At 36.1% G+C, this 27,193-nt stretch overlaps 3 protein-coding genes across 5 annotated transcripts in view; 1 reads left to right on the top strand and 2 right to left on the bottom strand.

Moving 5' to 3' along the window:
* Positions 1-21,788, top strand: part of sprt (PDZ domain-containing protein sprite) — a 78,243-nt gene extending 56,455 nt beyond the window's left edge. For all 3 annotated transcript variants that reach the window (XM_011649521.2, XM_011649520.2, XM_011649524.3), the window contains 7 exons: positions 13,436-13,599; positions 14,122-14,307; positions 14,593-14,748; positions 15,095-15,247; positions 17,895-18,159; positions 18,652-19,062; positions 20,143-21,788. In XM_011649521.2, coding sequence (XP_011647823.2) covers positions 13,436-13,599; positions 14,122-14,307; positions 14,593-14,748; positions 15,095-15,247; positions 17,895-18,159; positions 18,652-19,062; positions 20,143-20,547 — 1,740 coding nt within the window. In that variant the 3' untranslated portion in view covers positions 20,548-21,788. The remainder of the gene's footprint in view (positions 1-13,435; positions 13,600-14,121; positions 14,308-14,592; positions 14,749-15,094; positions 15,248-17,894; positions 18,160-18,651; positions 19,063-20,142) is intronic.
* Positions 21,789-21,840: 52 nt separating this feature from the next.
* RfC4 (replication factor C subunit RfC4) lies at positions 21,841-23,729 on the bottom strand. Its single transcript, XM_011649527.3, has 6 exons — positions 23,562-23,729; positions 22,896-23,163; positions 22,576-22,824; positions 22,296-22,505; positions 22,097-22,210; positions 21,841-22,005 (listed from the first exon to the last, which is right to left on the bottom strand). The coding sequence occupies exons 1-6, from the start codon at positions 23,669-23,671 to the stop codon at positions 21,904-21,906; spliced, it is 1,053 nt and encodes a 350-aa protein (XP_011647829.2). The 5' UTR covers positions 23,672-23,729; the 3' UTR covers positions 21,841-21,903.
* A 295-nt stretch (positions 23,730-24,024) lies between these two features.
* Positions 24,025-26,043, bottom strand: LOC148936984 (glucose-fructose oxidoreductase domain-containing protein 1). Its single transcript, XM_011649519.3, has 2 exons — positions 25,238-26,043; positions 24,025-25,037 (listed from the first exon to the last, which is right to left on the bottom strand). Exons 1-2 carry the CDS (start codon positions 25,722-25,724, stop codon positions 24,364-24,366), a joined length of 1,161 nt encoding a protein of 386 aa, XP_011647821.1. The 5' UTR covers positions 25,725-26,043; the 3' UTR covers positions 24,025-24,363.
* Positions 26,044-27,193: the final 1,150 nt, after the last annotated feature.

The following is a 27,193-nucleotide window of genomic DNA, read 5'->3' as shown; positions in this document are numbered from 1 at the left end:
TTAATCAAGGAATATAATATAGCTTTAGTAGTAAAATGTTTAGCCTTGTCGAAATTTGTACTGACGTAAGCTACATTATTAATTAAGCTTTTTTTTTTTTAAAAAGTAATATTTGAGAATTTCGGTTTACTTGACGCGCGTATGTCGTAAATCATTGTCATCTGCAAACATCTATGTTATCCTTACAAAACGATATGCGATAAATCAGAATTATCGCGAGCAAATATTTGACCGAAACAAGATCGGTACGACTAATTTATCCGCCACAAGCGCGGAGGGATTATCGATTGCATTTCCACTTAATAGCAGCGTTGCGATGACGAAGCCCTGTAGTCCGCTAATAAATGGACGCGCTACTTGTAATTAGACGTAGCCTTAATTACCCCATCGTGATAGATCGTCGCAACCACACCCCGATCGCCGCCGGGCGTTGTTGAAATACAGTTGAAATAATATCGCAAGCTGATTAGCATAAGTACAATCGCTTCCCTCGTGTAATGGGCCCTTAATGCGGCGTTATCAATCACGACTCGCTTGCATTTGATCGTTTCACCCTATTATAAAATAATGACCATGTATTTTTTTTTTTTTATAAGAACATGATACTATTTGTGGGTGGCGACCTCGAGCAATCGGGCATCAATAACAGCAATTTGATTGAAAATTATTTTGCATTCTCTTTATTATGATTAAATTTATAAAACAGATCCCAATGTATTAATTATGGAAATTAATATAAAAACCCATGGATTGATTCTGCAAAAATTTCAGTATTACTAACGCTATAAGAGTATGATACGTGGATGATGATCTCAGACAATCAAGCATCAATAAGCTGCAATTTGATTGAAAATTATTTTGCATTTCGTTAATTATGATTAAATTTATAAAACAAATCCCGATGGAGTGTTAATTATGAAAATATTAACGTAAAATGGATTGATTCTACGAAAATTTCGCCAGTATTACTAACGGTGTCTCGAGGAAAGACACGCGCAAACGTAGGAAAGAACAGCGAATATTTATCGCTGCAATATTTACTTCTGTTTGCATATTCATCTGTTTGATTAGACATAGTTAATATTTATTTTCGTCGAGAGGATCAGGTTTCCGGACGGAAAGGAGAGATGCAAATGCGCACACTTAACTCACTCGACGAGACTCGGGATTTCTCAAATCCTGGTAGCACACTCCGCGTTCTAATTTATAGTTCTGTCATATGCATAATATGCATTGCGAGGTAATATCTGTTCTATTATTTCGATATTCTGATTATTTCTAATCTCGCGCTGCAGCTTCATCGTCTCTAACTCGCTTCAATTGCGGAGCGATGAATAGCGATGAATCTCCATCCATCCAATACGCACGCTCGCGCGTATTCCATCTGTATCGAATAGTATTTTGATAAATGCATATCCGCCGGTCATTATTTATCGTCCGCGTTGGCTAAGCCTTTCTTCTTGCGACGAGTGGACCCGTCGACCTGGACAACAGGCACGCCCTCGTACCGCCAAGGTAGTCGAACGATCCGGTTTCCTAACCAGCGTCGTTAAGTTCGCGTTCTCGAACCATACCTTCAGCCTTGCTCATTGCACAATTCAACATTGGACATATTGACTCCGGGAGTCACTGGAAACCGCATCGCGAACACGAACACGACTGATGCAACTTTGCGTTATCCTCGAAGATGATTGATTTTTTTCCATCGCGAATGGAACGAGGAAACCGGAATTATCCTTAAGAGCAGAACAAAGAAGGATAGATTTTAATATCGCCAAGATATTTTCTCGTTCGTAACAGAGGACTCTCGCAAGAATTGTTAGGTCGTATACTTTAAGAGATTTCCTTCGATCGAGACTAAAGTGCAGTCGCGATCCTGAGATGCAAACAGGTTTGCGCGTTTTAAAGGAGGGAGAAAAGCGCCTTCGAGGAGCTTCCCATGGAACTTGTTCGATATGAAATCCATCGCGATATTTACGCTCGAGCAGATTAATACGTCGAGTTTTGCTTTCGCGAGACGAATGCGGCGACGTCGAGAAGAGGCAAAGAGGACGGGAACGCCGCGTGCTGGGGGTTGATATGAATAATGAAAGAGAACGTCGTGGCCTGAGGTCGCATCAACGTCGGAAAGCATCCCTGCCTAGTAGACGAGGACGCCCGTGAGGTTGATCCCTAGCGGGTAAGAAATCCTCTCTCATTCGGATTCCTATGCAATAGATATGTCTTGAGAAATCCGCTCCGATTTCATTAGTAAACGATTCGCGTCACTAAATAGATTGGAGAAAGAATGATTCTTGACACATATTTGTAAAAAATTTTTACAAGCAAGATATATATGCACCAAAAGTTTTCAAAAGTGATTATGTGAAAAATATTAGAGAAGTTTCTAATATAATAAGCAATTCGCGTTCTTTTAATATATATATAAGATAGTATTATTTAATGTTTTTGTATCAATATGAAAAATATATTCTACTTTTTGTAATAATGTTTTAAAAATATATACATAGCTCATATTTTTATGAAATATTAAATACATTGATTATCTTAGCAATATGTTAATGAACATTGTAAAATCCTTTTTCTAAAAGGTTCCCAACAACTTAATTGTGCAAGATTAAATTAAAACTGTGATTATATTATTCGAAATATTTAAAAGTTGTGGAATTTTTGAACATCTCTTTTGAAAATTTTTTTAGAAATGTTTAAATATTTGAAACACATTTAAAATTCTCAAAGTAGAATCGTGTTAACGAAATAAATGAATCCATAAGATATAACAAACATACAAAATGTAATACGGACAGGTCTATTTAAATTTTTTATTTTTTCAATATCTTGAATATATTTAAATAGGAAATATTTACAGAAAGGTGTGATTAGAAAACGCACACACATAATCCGAATTTTTTGCAATTAAATCCGGAGATACCGTGGGCAAAATCTTTTACTCCTTCGTATCCGTTAATTTGGAAACCCTTCATCGCAAGAAAGTTAAGTCATAATACGCCTTTGGGCTCAAGGACCCAGACAGATCTGCCAGGCGAGATTGCGATCCCAGGAGTCACTGCCCTTAGCTGTCTGAACGCCGATACTTTCGACCAAGTTCTACTTGGTCGAAAATCTACCGGATCGAGATTGTTGCCCGTCGGCAATCTCGCCCGTTTTTATTTTGCGCCTCCAAATGAGGATGGAAAAAATGCGTGTTTACTTGACGCATTCATTAACATAAAAGAATAATTTGTAGGTACACGTGTAGAAAATAGTAAAGTTTTGTCGAAACAAGATTACCTTACCGGAATTACGGAATTGATCTTTAAAAAGTATCAAAAGATGAGAAGTTTTTAGCAAATTTCGGTTGTGATTTTTTTCGACGAGAGATACGATACGTCGCGTAAAGGTGAGGTCTTTCATTTCGCTGCGAAACGAGTTGCATTTGTAAAGTTCGCGCCTGGGCATCGCGTCGCTGAGGAAACAGCGTATTATCTCGGAAACACCGGTCCTCTTCCATGCAAATTCCGCAATAAATTTCCACTTTCTGTGGTGTGCCCGCCGTATTCTTTTTCATTTTTTTTTTCTTCCTTTTCCTTCGTTTCTTTGCCGACCGTGCGCTGCAGTGGCGCGTCGAGAAATTCATGGAATGTCCCCGGTGGTTTCGCAGGCCATTCGTTTCCAGTTCTGCGCAAGCTGGAGAGGCGCTAGATACGATCGTGAAATTATATATATTTATAACACTCACATACGTGTCTCTATTATCTCGTTATTTAGATGGCCATTATGAGACCGCGTAATTCACACCTGCGTCGCTTTGCGAGAAAAATATTTGAGATTTTCACGAGAGATTGGCGGGAGAAGCACGTTTGCCATTTTAATTTCCTGAATGCCATCTAACGCGATAATATGTTAGAAATAAATTGATGTATGCGGGAAGGAGCTATTTATAAGAGACCTAATTACAACAAAATGATGTTACAAAGAAGTATCTTGGAATGTATACACAGTTTTATCCGCAAGCCGAGCGGATTTTCCTCTTTTGCATTAAAAGATGTTTGCGCAGTTTCAAACACGATAAGTTTTCGTTTTATCTTTCATTCTTGTCTGCATAATATTTTTCTTGAAACTGCGTTGCCATTGTACTATTTAACAAAAATCTTTGTCTTCTTCTTTAAATATATTTTAATTTGTGTAAAGTAATGTGCAAGCACGTTTCACAGTTTAATGATACGTTTTCCATGAAAAGAAATCTCTGCAGCTGCATGGAGAGAAATTAACGTCGCTGTAGAAGCAATAAACAATTACAAAATATTCAATTGTTCATAATATCTAATTACTTTATAATTCCGATTTAAAATTTTGCAACAAGCTCACGTTGATGTGACGTTTCGTTTATCTTCTTCGATACTAAATAAATGCGTCTCGAAATAGAACGGCGCGGCGGCGTCCTCGAGCGTTCTCTTCTGAGATGTATCCGTGATGCTCGGCGATAATTCAGCCGTTCTCATTGTCAGTGAGCCACGTTGTAGTTACAGATCAGGATTTAGACCGGTCGGATTTACCTCGCGAAGCCTTGTCTACTTTTTCAGCGCCCAGATCTTCCCGATCGCACCGATCCGTTCTGCGCGCAGGATATTCGCCGGCCGCGATAAGAAGACACCGGCGAGATTCGTTCTTCGCGTCGGGACTCGTTGGAATTGAAGGCGATGGAATCGACACTTTCGAGGGAGGGAATTATCGCGAATTTCGATCCAAGCGTGTACTCCTCCCTTCCGCGCGCCTTCGTCCCCCGAGATAAATGTTGGCATCGATACATCGCGCCTCGGGTCACGACTCGCCTCTTCTCCACCTTCAATGTGTTCTAAGACAAATGTCCCTATCGATACGACGATGCATCTCGTATCTCCTTGTGCGATTCGCTTGTTCTCCTTCACCGCGTGCCTGGTTTCAGCGACGATTTTTCTGTCTCGCTACCTCGCGATTTGCGACGGCTTCGCACGCCTGTATCTCTCTCGTTTTCTTTATGCTTGAATAAAAAATAAAAAAAAGTGCGCGCGAAGTATGTTGTGTGTTTCGCGAATAAAACAAATTGACGGGGAAGATGTAGATACACCACGACGGGTTTTCATGAAGACTACCTTGGAAGCTTTCTCCAACGATACTCCGAACTACGACTTTTTTTTAAAGAGAGAATAGTTGCGAGAATTTATAGTTGGAAAATTTATTTTTAATTGTGATTTTTGGCATTTAATATTAAAATATATAAAAGGTATATATATATATATATATATATATATATATATATATATAAAGATACGAAATTATATTATGAAAATATGTAACATCAAAATTTGAAAAGTTACAAAAGAAAAAATTTAATTAAATCTTGAAACAAGAACGACAGGAATCTCTTAAAACTTTTCATAGAATATAATAATACTTCACAAAATTACAATTTAAAACATCTTTAAAATCAAATTGTAGACATTCATTATAAAGTATTTCTTTTTGTTTTATTTCTATTTGATGTACATTTCTAACTTATCTGCACGATTATCAATATTCAAAATGAGAAATCAGTCAACCTCTTTGCCTCTCAGCGTCTATGAGAAAGATTATCTTATAAATATTTTTTTCTTCGAACTTTCTCATGTTACACGTTACTCGCAAATCTGTGTCGAGTTTCTCCGAATATACGTTGAAACGACGACGAAGATTTTGTCCAAAGAACTCGCAGGATTCACACGCAATGCAAACGTGCCTTCGGGATTTCACCTTATCCTCGTACACGAGAAACTCACATGTACACGAGAGACGGTTCGTGAACGGAATAGGTAGGAACTTGCGGCTAGAATTTCTACCTTTGTGTAAATCCAATTTACGATACTTCGACGAAGAGCAATAGCTATCAATTTGCTACAAAGTCTTATTCCTGTATAGTCTCCATTCATAAGTTAGGAGACCGAGGAACCAATTACACATCGTACAATCAGGAACATGACTGACTAGTTCTATCAATAGTAACAGTACAACTTTAATAACTTCCTTAACTTTAACTATACACTTGGCCTTCGTAGTCATCTACTACTTTTAATTTTAGTGAGAAAGAAATAGTCGTGTAAACTGAAAGAAGATGAAAGATCTAGTCGAATATTAAAAATCCTTTCCGAGCTCGAAGGATCCAAGAACTTTGCGATAAATCAGCATTTCGTCACTAAGGAAAAATTTCGAGTGGATTACAATTAGGATGTTTAAATCGCGATGCATTTTGTACGTCGATGCACAAGATTCAAATCTATCGTCATTGTGATATCTTTCGTTCACGCTGGAAAAAAAATACGGAAACACGTTCGACAATTTATGGTATCGTGGTTGCCGATCTTTGACATCGCGCCGGTGGCGAAAAGCCATGTTTATGGAAAGCAGGCACTTCGCGATGAAGGCCGCGTGCACGAGGAGCCTTTTGTTAACCCGTACGTAGGCTGAAACGTGCGTGAATACTGAATACATTTCGTATGAACCCGCCGACCTCTGGTCGAGGAAAACAGATGAAGTCTTTCTTCACTCCGTTCTTTATAGTCTATCTTAACTGTTCATTCTGATGTCAGCATTACAAAGAGTTGCGTGTCTTTTTTCAGTAATGATATCTTTGCTTTCATACGCGAATGATCTTACGTAACAAATGTTTCTATATAAATTCTTAATTGAAATCAACTAAAAATTATTCAAGTCTGAATCAGCTAAAATGTTCTTTCAAGCATGAGAATTTTCGACAAATTTCTCGCTCTTTGTATGCAAAAAGAAATTCTTTACAAGAATCGCATTAGTTAGTAAAAACATTTCTCTTTATTACATAACGAACTGTAACTGCGAAAAGAATTTAATAAAAAAAAAAAATGATTAAACGTAGAATTAAAAAATTAAGATTAAAAAGTTTTAAAGTTCAAATGTGAACCTTCTTTTCAATTGCTTTCAAAAAATTTGATACACATATTACTACAATTTTATTATACATGATAATTTTTTTTTTTTTATAACGAGACACGCGGAGTGATCGCATTTTGCGCGCGATATTTCGCGTGCGGTGTATTTCTGCATTTCCAGTTAAGAGCGTACCGCGAGATCCCAACGGTGGAAAGGCGCGGAGTGAGTGTCTTTTTGTTACTCACGGGAACAGAAGAAGGGCTTCGTCAGAAGTGCGTCCACGGCGATTACCGTGAACAATTCCTACTACCGCGACATCATTGTTCTCGAGTGCTCCTGCGTTTTTCGTGCCGCGGGCATCGCCGACCGGCGTCGGTTTCCGGGAGCTTCTCCGTGGCGGCGATCACGAGATGAGAAATCATCCGCTTTCGCGGAAAAGGAAACGCGCATCAACGCTGATAATGCTCCCCGGACTCGGAATTAGGATCCGTTGACTTTCTAACCGGTAATCCTGGGAACACCGACACAGACTATCACAGATAATCATGACTAAATAAACGACTTAATATGATATGAATTATTTCTTTCCGGATGCGAGCTGAGTTCTCAGTAGTTACATGTACGGAGAGAAAATGTCATAAAAAAATAAATAAAAAAATAAATTATGTTAGAAGAAAAGTTCATATTATATACGTATAGAATTTATGAATGTTATACGTATTACATATATGATATAATTATATATGCTATACCTGTGATGTATATAACTTCTATTCATAAATTTATATTTTTCAATCGTAAGTACCTATTTGTAAATGCCTATTACATCTATAATATGCCATTGTTATCTGAGCGAGGCAATAAACAGGTTGTCTTTAGGATTAAAGGCAAAATTTTAAGCGTCAGCGGAAATTATGTAATCGATTGTATTGCATAACACAGATCGGCAATACATTAGAGATTCATATGAAATTTTTAAAAAAACGGAAGAAGAAAAACATTTTCTTGTAAAAACCTCTCGCATGTTTCGAACACGCATATATGTATGAAAAGATGATATCTCTTCTGTTACATATACGTATACATATATTTCTTACATAAGTAAGATAGTTACGTAAGAGACCTGCGTCTATATTTGCGAAGACTTAAATCGCTATCGAATACATGTATACATCTCAGGAGAAAGCAGAAGGCATCGCTTGCCACGCTAATCAAATTAAGTCGTGTACGCGGTAGAACAATGATTACGTATCTTGGATTATAAAGAGGATGGAGTTTCCATATCTTCTTTGCGCTAACGACCGTCTGCATCAAGTCAGAATTAATTGCCGACCCGGCCGTTATCTCCATATCTTGTTTACTTGCTAATTGCAGAAGTTAGCCGGCATCATTATTTATAGACGTAGTACCGATTGCAGGATGGATTCTCCTAGCATGTATCCAGCGTAAGACAACCAAATCTAAGCTCGGAGGTGTTAACTTTTGTGGCGTTTCGTCCGTAAAACAGATAAACAACGCGGTGATGAAGAATGTCATTGCGATTAGCGGAAGCTTCGGGAAATATAATAAAAGAAATCACGCAGATTCACGGGGAGATATAATTCAAGATTAACGCGGGGGGATAACGAATGGCATAAATCTACTCATGGGTCACTGTACGAGAGGCGATCTTTTTCGCACCGTGAGAAGATCCCCCGTTCGAATAAACTTAATCATACGCGCGAGATGCGCTCGGCTAAACGTTCTCGTCTATTATTAAAAGAATAAAGACCGTTGAAATAGCCTGTACTGTTATTTCTTGACAAAAGTGACATTTAGCCTCAACATTTTTAGTAATCGGAAAAAACGCATTTTGCTGCATTTGAGATAAATTGCATCTATTACAATTTCTTCCTTTTTCTGAAATAGACGAAGAAGTTAGAAAATAAGAAATCAAATCAATTCATTTAGCATATATTAAAAACATAATAAAATAACTAAAATTATATAAAGGCAGAAAATAATCATTAATATAAAAATTAAATTAATTAAAGACATTTAATTCCAACTCTTATATTGTCCAATTTTGTTCTTTTTTACATATCACAGAGGACAATATATAATTTATAACATCATGTGCAATCTGCAAAACTGTTTTGAAAGAGTAAATATGATTCTAAAATATATTAGAATAGCGTTCGCAAAAAAAGAAGAAAAGAAAAAGATTAAAACTTTAAGACTCTTAAGTTCACGACTGGAAGCTGCGTTGTGAATTGTAGATAAAAAAATAAAAAAGTACAGTGTGAAATCTCGCGTACTGCAACTGTGAACATTTCGGACCGAGCTAATCGACCGTCGCCGACGTCGGTTCCATCGGCGCTTGGCGACAGTAGTTTCTCCGGCTTTGAGACGTAATAGGATCGCGCTCGGCTATTACCACCGGACCACGTCGTCGCGTTATCCTGCCATAGGATACCGCGCGCCGTAAATCCACGGTTCACGATAATCCCACGAGCGAGGACTCGAGTCGAGACCAGCCGATTGGCCGGCCGGGAGAGGGGAATCCGAGAGAAGAAATCGAGGAAAAAGCGTCTCATCCACAGGAGAAGTGTCGCGCCGGGAGATCGCGCTTATCTCGTACGACATCCTCGAAAACAGATGTACACTTGGAACTTACGATACACTGAATCTCAGCGCGGAGGGTTTAACGCGGCGAAACGGATTGGCCGAGAAATTGTCAGGGAGACCTGGAAACTTCCCGGTCGCGCGCGGCGCCGGCAAATGGCCTTTAGATGACTTTAGATGAATTGAAGAAAAACGAGGAATGAAATAAGAACGAGTATGACAAATGTATAAATCCATCCGTATAAATTCATTTAACTCTTATATAGGATAACAAACTAAGGAAGAGTTATGTTACTAAAATATATTTTAATGTGTTATTTTTATTTATAACAAAAATATAAAAAATATAAATGTAGGAAATATTAAATATTAAATATTTTTAAATTGTTATTAATCTGACGCTATAAATAGTTAAGTATATTATTACTACTTTCCTACTCATAGATATTCATAAATATTATAAGGATAATATATAGTCAATAGAAAAATATTTTATAATTTTCTAAACAAGAACGAGGAAAAGATAATTTAATTACACTCACTGATAGAAGAGGGATTAATAATAATAAAGAAAAAAATAAGCTCGTTGTTCAAGAAAGTAAACTTAAGAATGAAACCTTGATATATTAAAAATAATCATTAGCTTATTAATAATCAAAGAACATAATGTAAACCCTGATGTACAAAGAAAGTACACAATTAAAGTGCGATCGCCGCCTCTCGAGAGGACGCAACAGGACGCGCGCGATTCGCCTCTTCTTTTTCTTCTTCTTCTTAATGAAGAGTCGTCGATTTCTCGCGAATTCGTTCCATGTACCCCGCAAGACAGAACTGACGAGTCAAAGGCTTCGAGACCTTCGACCCCTCGGGAGGTCCGTAGTCACGGTACACCGCGGTCCTTGATACATGGTCCTTGAAGGGGATACGCTGTCCCCCCTGGCGATGCAACGCGAGGTCGATGTTTCCCTCCCTCGTCGACGCGCGCGCGCGCACGTGTGTGTGTGTGTGTGTGTGTGTGTGTGTGTGTGTGTGTGTGTGTGTGTGCGCGCTCTCGCGATAGAGGCAGATGCGATATGAGAATATCGTGGGCACGGTGTGTCTCAAACGAGACAACGGACCACCAATCGGGCATCTTGGAAACGACCGACGATGGACCGGATGCATCTATTCCCGCGGGAACGTCCGGCCGCCGTTGCCACGACTTGCAGAACTCATCGCGGTTCAAAGTTCAATGATCTCCGCGAGTTTTTCTCTTTTCCTTTTGACGCGCGTGACACGAGAGGTTGGCTCGTAGCGATTGACCGAGGCTTTCCGTGTACCGTAAACTCAATCGTTAATGGACGTTCTGACGTGTCCGATAGTAAACGTGCTCGCTCGAGGAAACCCTCTCTCTTACGTAAAGCGTAAAATATTTCGAGCAAGTGCGAATTGAACGAATACAAGAGTCAGAAAAAAGTAACACGTTTCGAAAAAAAAAAAAAAAAAATAATCTCCTAATATCGCAACCACGGTTATTCTTGCGGACAGAAATAAAGGCTGTCACGCAAGTCGAGAAATCGGCGTACGTTTCAGATGTTCATTGCCTCTCTTAAATTACACATTAACCGTTCGCAAATTGCATAGAGAGAAACGCAAGCGTAAGAAGGCGAATCGTGAGCGAAGTCTTCGACCGCGGGGAGACAAACATTCCGATTTCGTAGTCGATTCTCTTCACATGCGAGGCTTGGCTGGTGGTCTCCGCTCTCAGCAGCGCGCTCGCAAGAGAGGCCTCATATCGTCTCCTCGTCTTGGTACACGTCGGTCTACGGGGGCCGGCATTGACCTTCCCGTGACGGCCAGCGGGGAGGGAACCCGTATGTGCCGTCTCCTCAAGGACCATCGTGGAGATCGCCGTTGTGCAGTACCGACGGTGAAAGCCCATTAAGGCCGAGACATCCCGTCCCGACCGTCGCAAATCATAGGTTTAATGGAACGATAAATTCGTATTCATGCCGCGTATGCGCGGCGCAATCCTCCCCCGCAAGGTCCGTCGCTCTCACCTCTCGGGCAGGCCGGTATCCGCGCTCATCACGAACACTCAGAAAAAGGGGAGCGAAAGGGGGGTAGCTCCGAGGGGAAGGTGGACGCGACGAGGATGGTGCGCGCACCTCGGAATCCGAATAATTGATAGTTGCGCCGCGTTCCTCGCCGGCATGGTTCCTCCACCGCGGATGCTGTCGAATGGAGCAGACCAAGAGAAGCTAGAAACCAAGACGAGTACACGGGATATATGGGCGAAAGGAGTTCGTCGACATTTTACTTTCTTCTTTACTCTGAATGAATAATTCTTACATAATTTGTGTTATATTAAAATTTCGTTAAGAGTTGCGATCCTCGAAATTATACGATCGCAAAACATTGAAGAGATCGAGAAAATTATTCATTTATTAACCTCTGATATGATTTATGATTATAAGAGAGTGTTTTTTTACGTTATTATTAAAATATGTTAATATATTTTATATTAATTATGAAAAAAAATTGTTAATATCCTCCAATTTGTGATTAACATATTTAATTTACATTTGTGTTTATTTAAAATTTATTTATTCATAATATTTTTATGAATAAGCATCTTTTATCTTGTGATCACAAAAGACTGATAATAATATACTTGGTGTAGAAATTATTTGAATCGCGTCGCAATAAAAGCTTATAACTTATCACGGCTCCCAGTTTTTTATAAATACTCGCAGCGGATAACAACGGGTTACGATACACGATAACGGCGGGATTATAATTTTCCACAAGCACACGATCGTTTATAAATATTCATGTCCGAGAAATTATTCGCGACGTCGTCCTGTGGGACCTGTGCCCTTCGTCGTTAGGTAAATTGCTTTGCTTGTTCGCACATGTGAGAAAATCGACTGTATATAATGTATCCATTATATCAAGAAGATGATAGTCGCTATGCTTCAGAAAAGTAGTTAAATCCGCAATCCTGGAATATGTCTAAACTCGTCAAGGTCCATTAGTTCTATAACGTTTCTATGTACGATATAATGAATACATATTTCATCTCGATGCAAGAGTATTGTTTTAATCGATATTCCAAACTAGATATAAATATCTGGAATCAAGTATGGACTTTACTAAATAACTGTTGTCAATAAAGATAAAAAATTATATATTTAACCATATGGTTTTTACACGTTACTGTGTATATTTATAATTTAAAATGTAAAATTATTAAGAGGAGAAAGCAAAGAAAAATTGAAGTCGACGTAAAATATATAGACTAATTGAGATTTATTAGTTCTTTGCTAGATATTACGCCGCATTTCATAATTTTCTCGTATTTTGTATAAAATTTAAAGTTGTGCACAATGTGCGTATATGATCATTAAGTCATAAAATCATATAAATCATATAAAAGTTACTAATAATTTTATTAACAACATGTAGACGTTATTAATTAAACATTTAAATATTAAGAGAAAATGAATGTTTATGCATGTGTATATATATGTTTGATTATGACAATAATTTAATCATAAATTTATAATACAATTTTATAATAATATAAGAAAATAAACTAATAATATATGTTTAATTAAGTTTATATCGGAATACACAAGACAAGCAATTTAATTTAATATTGAATGTTAAATATATTTTGAAATGTATGGATTTAAATTCAAATGTATAAATATTAAACGTATAAATATTAAACGTATAAATATTAAACGTATAAATATTAAACGTATAAATATTAATACTATAATTAAGCGTATAAATGTATATATGTTGTCTTTAACACCAAGGGCAATATAAAAGTATTAAATGGATTGGATCGAACCTTGCAGTTAAAGAAAAATAATTGTGTCTTTCATAAACTTTTAATTATATATCTTAATTATATATGTTGCAGATGGCCAGTATAGAAGTGTCTTTGTCGACGACACCAAGACGGAAGAAAGGTGGCAGTATATCCGGGAGCATTCCTTCTCCCGCTGGTCACCGAAACAGAGATCATTATAAGGAATTGGACGCTCTCCGAGTTGCCTTGCGCGACAAAGAAAACATCATACAGACGTAAGTAATTGCTTGATTACATCCTTGAGATATACGGCCGGCGAAGAGCAATTGATCACGTCCCATTCCTTTATTATAATGATCGTGCGCCAGGAAATAACAAATGAGCGAAAGAAAATGAGCGAACCTACCCAGATATACCGTGCACATAAATTTGACTGCGACTTCACCTTATATTAAATCGATGCAAAATCGTACGATGCAAAAAGTTTGTGTCTTTCATAAGTGCTTAATCATAAATGGCATGGCTACAAAATAGAAGAAGAAAATCGAAATATGAATAAAATTAGCAATGCTTTTTTTAAAATTTCACACTCTTATTGAAACGTAATAACAAGCGAGGTATTTTACGCATTTTATACAACAAGACAGATGTAACGTTATTTTTTTTCTGAAAAGCGATAATCGCGGATATTTATAAAACGAAAGGGAAGTAAATTCGGGGCATGCGTCTTCAAGGCGCAGGTAGCGAAGGTGTTTTCTTCCCAGTCACGGCATTCGTGCCCCTCGTTATTTTTTCAGGCTCAAGGGCCAGCTTTGCAACACGCTGAGCAGCAGACTGGCATTACGTAACGGTGCGCCACCCTTGACCGAGGCCGACAGGAAAGCGGCTGAGGAGCGGCTTCAAAGGCTACGACGGGACGCCGACAATAAGCGCCTGGCTATTAAGAACCTGAAGCTCGCGCTCGAGCGTCTCGATATCACGGAGTGAGTACGAAGAGATCGCCGCGGGCTTATTCGATCGCGTTATCGTAAATCGCGATTACCGATACCACGCCGCGATCCGCGAACGTCTGCCATAAACACGGCAGTACAGAGGAATTTACATTTAGAGTCTATAGAATAGCGTAAAAAGAAAAGCTGAACGCTTGTCAAATTGCAAAATTAAAAAATGCATGTTATTGCAATTGTTGAAATAATATTTTATCCCTTCGTCAGTTTTTATAATGTTTAATGTTAACTTTAAGTAACACTCAATTGCGTTTGTTTCAGCAATATTGACGTCCGCATACAGCAAGCAGAATTGGAATACAGATTAGGCCGCGAGGAACTCGAACTGCTGACTCTTCACGAAGAAAGTAGAGCCCTTCAAGCTGCTTTAGAGTTGGCCGAAACTCAAGAAAAACAAAAAAATGACACGATATTCAGGTATACATTTTTTACTTGTATGTTTTGTATACCTTTTGTATACCTAGTATCTTATTGTATATCTAATTTCATTGTTTTTCATAAATTATTACGATTTATTTAAAATATAAATTTTTATTAAAATAGAGAGATTTTTCTTCGAGAAGGATCTATGTAAAAACTTTCTTTTAAATTAACTTTTTTGTATAATGTGCTTTTTTATCATTAGATATTTTTCGATCAAAATTTGTGTATTAAAATCGTATTTGTAAATACAGCTTATGGATTTTTTTTGGAAGGGAAAATTATATTGACCGCTGTTTGTTGTACTTTTCGTCGAGGCTTAAGTTCATCGTCCTGCTTGCAGCTGCATTTCCGGCTCGACGCAAGTCACGATCCACGCGGTAGAAGTCAGCGCGGATCCGAAAAGTCCTCGTTTTGGAGCAGGACCCAGGGACGATGCGATCGGTCTCTACGTTGACTGGGCCGTGGAGGATTCCGGTCTTTGTAAAGGAGACAGGTTCGTATTGTCGTGCACCGCACGGAATTCGCGAGTCATCGAGTATAAATCGCGCAGCTGCGCCCTGTCGACAGACAAACGGATGCGTCGGTTCCGACATGAAATCCGTGAATTTCCTTGATTCTCGCCTCACGTAACGATGTCCATTTCATATTTCTTCGTTTGTCTTATCATCGCATCAAACACAATATATATGATGAATCTCGCAAAAATGAGGTCAAACTTCAGCGGTATATTCTTTGATAAATATAAAGGTAATCTTATTTGCAGATTAAATTTATATTTTGTTTTAAACATTAAAATAAGTTAATAAGTAATCTCAGATTTTTAATCGAGATTTTTAATTCTTTCCTTTATAAGTTCCTTTCTAGATAGAATTTATTAAATTCTAGTTATAGAGATTTAAAAAAAAAGAAATAATTTTAATATTTAAGAAATTTTATTTTATATTTAAAATGTCAGGTATAATTTTTTTTTTTTTTCTAGAAAATTATTTCTACGAATTTTGGTAATATATCATTCTGGGAAACGTATTGGCATTCCGAAATTTGAAACTTATAAAGACCAAACATATTGACAGCGTGGAACTTTCCGAGTACGGAACTGTAAATCGAGCGTCGACGGTTTTGTTTTACTGCTCTCCTCCTCGGAGATGTTACAACAACGCGGACGAGACAACGCTCCTCCGCGTTTCTGTGAAAGGAGTCGGCAGCGCACGTAACTGCGAGAGCCGGGGGTAACCGTTCCATTTCGCGCGCTCTTTAATCATTGTCTAACAGGAGCGGAAAAAGTCCTGTTTCTGTCGACGTAACGATTACGCCGCTCTCGCGGCTCACGCTTCGGAACGATACGTCGTTTCTCGATGATTCATGAAGCTGTTCAGCTGCATGTAACCATCCTCGCATGTCCCGAATTACATTTGCGAAGTGAACGGAAAACAATTTGTGCCCTCGCCACGCCGGCGATTCCCCATAGAAATCACCTCTCGAATTCAATCGAGAGGCTCGAGGAGAATCGCAGTGGAAAGAGTCGGAATTCAAAGAACTCTCTCTATTAATTCGCGCACAGCCCTGTTAGTTACGGAACGGGTAAAAGAAGGGTGTCGGGGAATCATAGTGTTTGTGCGCGATGGTGTAGTAGATAGTAATACTACGTTATAATACTAACGCGGCTATCGGGGAAGAACAATGCGGCAATCTTGACATTCGGTTCCCAACGGGTCGCTGTAGCGTGAAGCGGCACCGGAAGTTCGCCGTGTGCCCCCGTTAATTGCACCCGCGACTTCACATGACCCCACCTACCATTTTCCACCAGTACAACTACTCAAGGGAATTCACTGTACGACGTTCCGGAGTTGCTCGCGACGCGACGGTCGCTCAAAAATCACTTGTTAAAATTAGTGCGCACTGTGAACTGTTGGACGTTAGATTTGAAGAGCCCATTAATTTTCGAGCGGACGCACATACGACGTCCTCGACCGCACCTTTGAATCGCATAATGCTCGGAGATAAATATGGTGGAATGTACAAAAGAACACAATGATTATCATTCGAATTTTAAACATTCGTTAAATCTATAAATACAGAATATTAAAATACTTGGATAAATTAAAATGCTTTGTAATTATTAATAATTATTAAAATACTGAATATAAATTAAAATATTGCTTCAGGCAAATTCTTAAAGTGTATTTCTAATTAATATGTAGAATCTATTTTTTTTTTAGTAAAAATACGATCCTCTTTTTTGAAACATTCTTCTCTTTATTAGTTTTCGATATTAAGTGTTCTAATAATGAGAATTAAATTATGTCAAAATGTAAAGTTGGAGATTTTGAATATAGAATAAGATATGTTTTGCTTATTAAAATTACTCGGATTTTTGGTTCAAACCCGTCGCGTTGCCTCTCACGAAATAACTGAAGACAACGTGCATCGCGCACTTTGCTCTGCGAGCATAGTCTTTTTCCCACACACTGCTATTCGATACGCGTCATTAAGCCCAGTTCCGTGCATAATTTCGCTTTATAATTTGATCACGTGGAATGTAAGTTTGTAATTAAATATCATATAACAATTGTCAGCTTGAGCTGTTTCGATTAGCATAAATAATTGATATTGTGTCATCTTGAAGAATAATATATCAAATTAAAAGATTTTTTATTATCTTCTATCAATGTTGCTAAAATAATTCTAACGATATAAAATTATTTGAATCGAAAGAGGCAGAAAAATGAGGACATAATCAGCTTTTAGTATAATTAAATTGTTAAATTGGGAGAAACAGAATTCATAAATTATTACTTCTTCATGATTATTTTCTGTTAAAATAGCATTTTTGTAACTTCACCGAGAAATGCTTGTTCAGCAATATCTGAAATTTATCTTAAATGATCTATATAACTCCCAGGAGAGAATTTAGGAAAAAAATTAAAATTATAAATCGTGCATTTCGATATATCTGTATAGTTTAATACATATTTTATATATTTTTTTTTTCACTTATTTGTCAAATGCCTTGTTATACAATGCATGAAAATATCAATAGAATCCTGAATTCAGATTGTTATAGATCATTGAAGTTGGCCAAGCTTTAGAATAGAATGCGATGTAATTACATACGATTTATTGGTCAATATTTTTCCCAGGATCTTGGAGGTAAATGGAAAACTGGTGGTAGGAGCGGGTAGAAGCGATCTAGCGCGACTTTTGGCTGTCGCTCCCGACGCCGCGCAAATAGTGGTCCTTCGAAAGGGCGAATCTCTCGCTGCGTTGCGCACTTTGCGCTCCGATAATCTCAGACTGACACACAGGATCGGTTATCTTGAGGAACAGGTCAGAGATCTCCTGGCGCCAAGCAGGACCGAGGTTCCCACTGAAGACCCGCCGCCGAGTCGTCAGGGACATGTACAGGCAAGCGTTGGCATATCCTGAAACGAGATAAACGAGATAACTCTGCGTTTCTTCAGCAGAAACATTCGACGAATAAAGATTCTTCAAATGAACATTGATGAACCCTAATTATATTTAAATTAATATCAAAATTCTAATTTTTAATTTATATTCTTATTCTTAATTTATTATTTTTAAAATTAATATCTCCGAAGGGAGAAACTAACAATTGCATCTTAGTCGATGTACTGAATAAATATAAATACTTCATTCCTTGATTCGTCTGATGGAAAAGATTCAATTTTATATTAACATTTATTTTAGTTTTTGTATTCATTCTAAAGTTTAAAATTTTGGGTTTCAGGATTTTTGTTGTAAGGCAGCAAAGAATATAATTAGAAAATATGATATCTGTTAGTATAATTAAATATATTTTAATTAGATTGTTAAGAATTAATCGAAATTGATACAGCCGATAACGTTTTGATTTAAAAATTTAATTTTATATTATAGGTTTTCCAAAAAGGGCCTCAAGTAACGGCGCTCGTAACGGCGAATCTACCTGGTCTCAACGTGAAAAGCTGCACGGAATTGCGACAAAGTTTGCCGATCGTTCGAAGTAGACACAGCGATCATTCCAGGCGCTTAACGGACTCAAGGAGCCAACGCGAGCTCGATTTCTCATCCGATGGAGTTGCGAATGGCCACCACAAATCTCGGAACCGACAGAAGCACCAGGGTCTCCAGCTGGCCAGGTCAACGGCTAGTCTCGACTGCAAACAGTCACCGATGCAGTCGCAGATGCAACGTCGCAGATCACCACGCGTCGAATCCGCTATGGAGCACTTGCACAAAAGTCGCAAGAGCGGCTCGCAGCTGCAATCCCTGGAATTCGACTCTGAGCCGACTTATTATCGTTTACAGGTATTTAATATGTTTAAAAAAATTTTGTCTTGATTATTATTCAAAATAATTTCAAATCTTCATCATGTATTCAAAATAATTAGGTGTATCTTGAATCAATTACTATCATTAGTTATTCTTATTCTGTACATATTATCTACGTACAGGAAGAGTTAAGGAAAATAACACTTGCCCTTTAGAGAATTTTTCTTTTGCAAAAGGAGTATGCAAAATTGGAAAAATTTTGTAGTACAAAACCAATCGTCATGAAACTTGACATGGATATGATATAAGGTAAAATATGAAGAAATCTAATCAAAATCGAATGGTTAAATGAATGGATCTTGGTCAAAACCAGAAAATGGGCCCGATGGATCGTGTGGCGGCAGTGCTACTCAACAATCTCATTTTGGCAATAGGATAATGTTGTTCATGAATGGTCCATTAAACAAATATTGGCAATTGGCAGGTTGAATGTGTGCGAGCGGTAATCTTCAGTTATCACCATCAATTCATCATACTGTTTTCCGTTATCTTCTATTGCACCAAAAAATTCTTTTCATAGCTCACAAATTGATCATTTCGAAGTTTTTAGTTTCCACTCAGTGTCTACACATTTTCTTCACTCTCGTGAAGATTATGAAGAAATGAATATCGATATGGCCAAAGAAAAAATGGATAAAATGTTGCTAATCATTAATCGTTTATTTTACCAAATTGTATGAAATCATAGCTCTTCATTCATCATGTAGCCGGCAAAGCTGCAGTATTTGTGAAGAGCCATTCACGAACAATGTTATTCTATCATCAAACTGAAATTATATGAGTGACAAATGGACACTGCCGTCACACGACCCACCGAATCCATCTTTTAGCTTTTGATCAGGACCATTCGATTTTTGTTAGATTTTGCTTCATATTTTACCTCATATTATATCTATGTCAAGTTTCATGACGATTGATTTTATCACAAAATTTTCTCAATTTTGCATACACCTTTGTCAAATAATTTTTCTATATACTTCATAATGAAGTATACTACATATACCTCATCAAACTATATGTCTCTTGCAGTATTTGTATATAACTTTCATATTTTAGGATTCCCAGTCACGTGCATCGGAGAATTCAGAAATATCGGCAGCGTACAGTTTTCAGGAAGCCAAGACTCGTCCGGCACCGCCGAAGAAACCGCTGCGGCTCTCCTTACATCGCGCGGCGAGTCTTCAATCCGTGGAGAGCGCGCCGCCGGCCGCGCCGCAGCATGACGTGACGCGAAAGCCGACGAAGAGGAATCACCGCGGCGATCCACCCGCGGAGAAAATCTCATCGCGGCCCGAGGCGAATGGGAACATGAATGCGAATTCCCAGGAGTCTCACGCTAGTCTGCCGCAACCACCCCCGAGGACACCCTCCAGGGCAGAGTCGTGTCAGAGCGCCCTGCGATGGCCCTCTCCGAAGCCGAGAGCGCACTTGACGTCCGTGCCAATGGAGAAATGGTGCTGAACGTTGCGAATTCACGAACGTTTCTCGGACGAGAGAACGGAAAGATAGGAGGAGGAAAGCTGGATAAGCGAAAGCGATTCCCGAAATTGTTGGAAATTTTGAAAGCGCAGCATCGCATATTATCAAATGTCGCTACTTTATTACCTTGACGTTACGGCAAAAATTACAAGAAAAAGTGGCGCAATGTCGATATTATTAATGATAAGAATGAAAAGGATGTACGAAGGTCCTATTTAATGAATCCTCGAGACGCGTTTGGAATTGATTACAATGCAAATTGCTAACGCGTCGAAATAAAGTTTAATCTATGTATGCTTTATCAAATTTAATGACTAGCACATTTCATATTGATTGTCTATAATTAAGATTAGTTTTATGAGTATATAATAAGATACATATATATGGTATAATAATTATAGTATGTTATATATTAAGAGTACATATCATGTCGTGAGAATAGAATCAATAACAAAGGTTATTTTAATTAATATTCTTCTTCTTTAGTTAATATTCTCATGAAATCTTATATTCATTTCCTAAAATGAAGTATTATCTCTTTGAGAGAATAAAAAAAAAACAAGACTGATAAGTCGTATATATTATTACGGATATTCAACTTTGAATAAATTTGATGACAGATGCACTGCCTAAGTTTAAAAAGTACTTGCTTAAAATCTCTATCATGTATTTTGAAATGCATACTCGTCTTCACTCCTAACAAAGTTATTGATGAAAACAATTATATTTATATATGCTTTCTAAGAGAATATTATGTTTTTTGATTTTCAGCTTTTAATTTTCAGCTTTGATTTCCAGCTTTTAATAGAAATTAATATTTAATTTTTGTTGTTCCCCGAATATCAAATAAGAACGGATAATGCTTCATGAGCATTATAAACGTCAAGTACTCTACATAATTTAATGAGCTGAGCTTCTAAATAAAATGCGTAATATTTACTAATGCAAACTATACATGTAAAAATGATAAACTCATTACACTGCAATTCTACACTGCAATTCATAAGATTATCAATAAAATGTATAAATTTTTTTTTATTATTAAAAGAATATTTGCGATCGGTCCAAATAGGAACCATAAGCAAATGTGTTATATTAATGTATAAATGTACAAAGTTATTGTGACTCTACTTTGAAATAGAATAACTAAGAGAATTCCAAGTACAATATATTCTACGAATGTCGTGCGTGTATTACAAAAAAATAAAGATTCAGAAAAATAATTTGTCGAGATATTTCCAAAACCTGACAAAATTATGAGACATTAAAAATATATATAATGAAAATGTATAAACATATTTATTAAAGGATAATAAGGTATAATCATTTTTTTTACAATTACTTCGATATGCAAATGCGACAAAGCTTTGCTACTAGGGCATGTAACTGTAACAAACTACTAATACCTTCTACTATTCCCATATGTGTCAATGCAATTTCCTATAAATTTATTAAATGTTTAAAGCTGTATATAAAAACAAAATAATGCAAATATAATATTGTATTATTGATATAATAATCTATAATTTACCTTAACAAATTTCAGTTTTAGTTTCTCATCCATAACATGATTTTTACAAACTTTGAATACATTGCCGATTATATCTTCCGCAGAATATCCCATTTTCCAGAAATGATCCATTACCTAGCAAATACAATTCATAAATTTAATATGATATATATCTGGATATGTACAAATATATTAATATCTTTTTAAAAATATGTTTTACCGTGCATGCTTTGGTAACATCTCCTTTTATACAATTATCCAACATATCTTTGACAATTAAAGGGTGAGGTTCGTCACAGACTTTAAATACATTTTCTGCATTTACATGATTAAATCCATTATGCGTAGACTGCAGATTATTTAAAGCTTGTCTCATATCTCCTTGAGCTGTGAACACAATCGCTTCCATACCATCATCTGTATAAGAAACCTATCAACAGTGGAGTGTAAATAATTTTCTGAATTAAATTAAAGCTTCTATCTGTAAATGTTTTAATTACATTTTCTTTTTTGCAGACTTCGAGGATTTTAGCTAAAACTTCAGCATCCGTTAATTTTCCATATCTTAACATAGCACATCGTGATTGTATAGGCTCAATAATTTCCTCTGAATTATTGCATGCAAGAGCAAATCTAGTTGTGTTACTATAAATTTCCATTGTTCGGCGTAATGCCTGTTGCGCACCATCAGTCATGCTGTCTGCTTCATCTAAAATAATGATTTTATGCTTTCCTTTTGAAAGATTCACCTGCAAATTAAAATAATTATATGAAAATATAAAATTAATTAATAAAGAGAACTCATTATTCCATACTATACCTTTTTTTGTGCAAACATTTTGATTTTATTTCTAACCACATCTATTCCTCTTTCATTCGAAGCATTCAGTTCAAGTACAGCTTCCTTAAATGCTGGTCCTAATAGAGTACGAGCCAAACATAAAATTGTAGTAGTTTTACCTACTCCAGGTGGACCAGAAATAATGATATTTGGAACATTTCCATGTTGAGCAAAGACTGATAATCTGGTTATAGTATCTTCATTGCCAACAATGTCGGAAAACACTTGAGGTCGATATTTTTCAATCCTAGACAACAATAATTAATAACATTTCTTCCTAAATTTTCAATATATTATTGATGAATTCTAATTCTTTCTTCTAAATTCTTAATAAATAATTTATAACATTCTAGGCAATTCTCATTATAATAAATAATATTACTGTCATTTACAATATGGCAATATTATGTTTTTTATCTCCATATATATATATATAAATCAAATGTCAATTTAAAATAATTTGAAGAGTATTCTATAATTATATTTTTTATGAAATAAATGATTGTTTCTTATGCTTAAATATATCACTTTGTTTCAGAGCTGCAAAATCCCTATAATCAAGAATGAAAGGATAACCTAAACAAAATAAAATAATAAAAATAATTCTTAGAAGTGGAACTTTTTGTCGCAAAAAATAAAATATACCATGGTAAATTTGCAGATTTTCCGTCCCTTTCCTTGGTTTTCATATCACTATTGCTCGTGGAGGGTAAAACTTCGATTTCCATAGCTTCGTCAACATTATCATCTGCCATCTTTGAACTCACGTCGGTTACGCGGGTAAATGCTCAAAAAGGGCGGCTATCGCGCATTACAATCATAGATTAATAAAATAGCTAGAAGGTATGCAAGGTACATCATCTCAGAATGTTATTAAATTTTATATACATATTAATAATTTTAAAATAAAATATATACCCTAAATATATTATCTAGTTCTCATATTATTACACCTTTTTAAAAGAATAAAAGAGAGAGAAAGAGAGAGAAAGAGAAGAATCAATGTAAATAAAAAAATTAGATAATTTTCAAATCGTTCAGGGAATTATGTTCAGTTTTTAAACAGATATTTTTTGAAAAAAAAAAAAAAATAGGAATAATTACGAAATTTTTATGCTTCTAGCACAACCAGTATTTATAAATATAAATATTTTCATACATAAGTATACATGTATAATATACAATAGTGATATTTAAATTATATATTAACATTTTTCCTAGATGAAAATGAGTTAACTTACATAATAATAAATTAATTAAATGGAAAAATAGAAATTGACGAAACGGTTAAGTATTACTTCACATTATAATTAATGTATTGATGTATATTTCTATACATATATAATCTATATGTAGTCTCATAATCTATCAATTTCTAGGTATATCGAATGTAAAGCAGTACCAGTGAATTTTTTCACATAAATAAAAAGCTTTGTAAAGCAGACTTTTAAATCGAGATGGCTGTAGCTCTAACAGCGGCACTCAGCAAGGGATTCGGATCCGGTTCTTCTGTCAAGATGTTAACTTTAGCCCATCCACGCTGTTTGTTACTTTGTCGTAGCGCATCAATGACCGCTTGCACGTACAGACCGTCTTCGAATGTAGAAGCAGAGAATACTGGCTCCTTAATCCAGCCTCTTTTATCTTCCACAGATTGAAAGGCTTCCCTCAATGCTGCAATCATTTTTCTAAGTCCTTTGATGTACGGCCTAGGTATAGAGTCCACAACTGGTAATGATATTCCTTGCAAGTCGTCCATATCGCGATATAGAATTTCTTCTTGTTCACCGCGACATCCATAGAGGTCTCCACCTCGCACGATCAAATGATTTCCACCGCCACATATTAGCACTTCTTGGGAGAGTTGTCCCTGCAGATGATTGCTTAGAGTAGCTGTTACCAAGGTACCACCGCTCAACTCCATTTGAAAGCTACAGAAATCTGGCGATGTAACATGTCTAATCCCATTAATATATTTTGTTGTTTCAGTAAACGTTCTCACAACAGCATGCACCCTTGATGCTCGTTGACCCATTAAATGAAAAATCAAATCTATAACATGACTGCCCACCAATGCCAAGATTCCACCACCCATTGTGTCATCACATAGCCAATCATATCCTGAAAAAAGATTTTAATAAATCAATCATTTTCACAGAATTTTGTAAGTGAATTTAGAATGTTTTACCTTTAATTTTTGTTTGAATTAAAAATCTCTTGATTTAAAAATCTTTTATATAATTTCAAGATTCTACAAAGATTTTATACAATCTCAAAATTATATATTCTTTTAAATATATCAAAAATTTGTTTGTATTTACCATTGTGTAACAAACTTCCCATATGTACTCGTACTTCTATGATTGTCACAGAACCTCCCAGATATCCATCTTCTAATGCTTTTTTCATGTGTACAAAGGCTGGCAAAAACCTTAGGCTATGATTAACTATGCTAATCAGCGAAGGATAATACTGTGCAGCCCGCACCATCTTCAAAGCTTCACTTTGACTCAAGCCCGCAGGTTTATCACATACGACATGCTTCCCTATCCCTAGAGCTTTAACAGCAATTTGTGAATGCAGACTTGGTGAGCACATTATGAAGATCAGGTCTACGTCTTTCCTTAGAAGAACATCATCTATGCGACTGGTGTGAAAAGGTATCTGAAGATCTTTCGCCACCTCTGAAACCTCTGCCAACGTACGACCCCATATAGCTTCGATCCTGAAACCCTTCTCTCTCAGGAAAGGTATAATAATTCTAACAATACTGCCTGTGCCAAATACCCCAATGCCAGGTAATGTCATCTTGAAAGCGATCGATGTTCCTTTTTATTTTTCTATTTTCAGCAGGATTTAACTTAAGATTCAACAGCAAATTTAACTTAACCTTAAAATGCGAACAGTCTCCATTCGTTTCGTACAAAGATAAAATATTCTACAATATAGATTTATCTTCAGTTTTGCTTGCGTATATTAAGCCGTGTTTCTTCATTTTCGACTTAAATATATAACGGATATATCATCGGTAAATTTGTTTACAATAGCAGCTATAAATTGTAAAGAACGGACGAAGCCATGACTCAATCACGAATGAATAAACATTTAAGGCTGATACACACATTAATGAAAATTTGTTTTTTTATGCGCTTTTTAGACTTGTTTGTTTTTACTGAATATATTCATAGATTTTTATATTTTATCAGTATATACATTTACATAAATACACATATACATTTTAAGAATAAAAGCAACATTCATAGATTTTTATATTTTATCAGTATATACGTTACGTAAATACATTTTAGGAATATACATTTTAATATACATTTTAAGAATAAAAGCATAAAATTTCAAAAATTTTGTCAAGACCTGATAAAGTTCAAAGTCAAAGTCATAAATCAATTCCAGATAAAGGCCTACATTCTGAATCCTGTTTTATCGATAAAGTGCTTTTAAAAATGATTCACAGCCAAAAAGTTTATAAACCATTTTTAGAGGCATTTTTAATGATAAAAGAGGATTCAGAATGAACCAAAGGCAATGAAAAAGAAACAAATAAAGATAACACAATTAAACAATTGCGTTATTTTTATTTGTTTCTTTTTCATTGCCTTTGGCTCATTCTGAATCCTCTTTTATCATTCAAAATGTTCGTTTTCTGTATCCAGTTATTCTAATAAATATTTCTATTTGTAGAAATATTTGCTATCGTTTGCATTTTCAGTTTAATTTACTTTTATCTTTTTTTAATTTTAAGAATTTGGAAGAGATATAGCCCTAGTTTATACTTGACCGAGCACTTGATACGCGTACTAATTGGTAACTTTTCAAAATGAAATATAGGTATTATATATATATATATATATATATATATATATATATGTTTGCATGTATGGCCAAAAATTAAAATAATTTAATAGAAAGTTATTAGTCAGTACGCATATAAAGTGGACGATGTAAACAAGCCATAAAGTAGATTAAGATAAGATTGAGATTTTAAATTGGAATTTGACTAACTCAAGGAATTTGATTAAGAGTAAATTCACTAATCTTAAAATTTTCTTTTCTGATTCATTAAATTTTGGAATTAAATTGATTTAATCTTACTCTCAATCTTTAATTTTATACGGGAGTAAAGTGCTGATTCACGATACTAGAGGTCAGCTTGATATCTCAGACGAAAAGTGAATTGACCAATCGCATTGATCAATTGACCAAATTATTCAAATACAATTGGTCAGTTCTCTCTTCGATCGAGAGCTCGGGTCGATTTC

This window comes from Pogonomyrmex barbatus, unplaced genomic scaffold (assembly GCF_055798465.1).
Source record: "Pogonomyrmex barbatus isolate J1 unplaced genomic scaffold, ASM5579846v1 scaffold18, whole genome shotgun sequence".
Taxonomy (NCBI): domain Eukaryota; kingdom Metazoa; phylum Arthropoda; class Insecta; order Hymenoptera; family Formicidae; genus Pogonomyrmex; species Pogonomyrmex barbatus.
This window is presented reverse-complemented; position numbering and strand designations above follow the sequence as displayed.

Excerpts from the sequence above, each read along its gene's own strand:
- RfC4 (XM_011649527.3), bottom strand. The coding sequence starts at position 23,671 with ATGGCAGATGATAATGTTGACGAAGCTATGGAAATCGAAGTTTTACCC. Across the intron at positions 22,211-22,295 it reads ATGTTACCAAAGCATGCACG|GTAATGGATCATTTCTGGAA; the intron begins GTAAAACATATT and ends TGTATTTGCTAG. Across the intron at positions 22,006-22,096 it reads TAAAACTGAAATTTGTTAAG|GAAATTGCATTGACACATAT; the intron begins GTAAATTATAGA and ends ATAAATTTATAG.
- LOC148936984 (XM_011649519.3), bottom strand. The coding sequence starts at position 25,724 with ATGACATTACCTGGCATTGGGGTATTTGGCACAGGCAGTATTGTTAGA. Across the intron at positions 25,038-25,237 it reads GGGAAGTTTGTTACACAATG|GATATGATTGGCTATGTGAT; the intron begins GTAAATACAAAC and ends ATCTTTTTTCAG.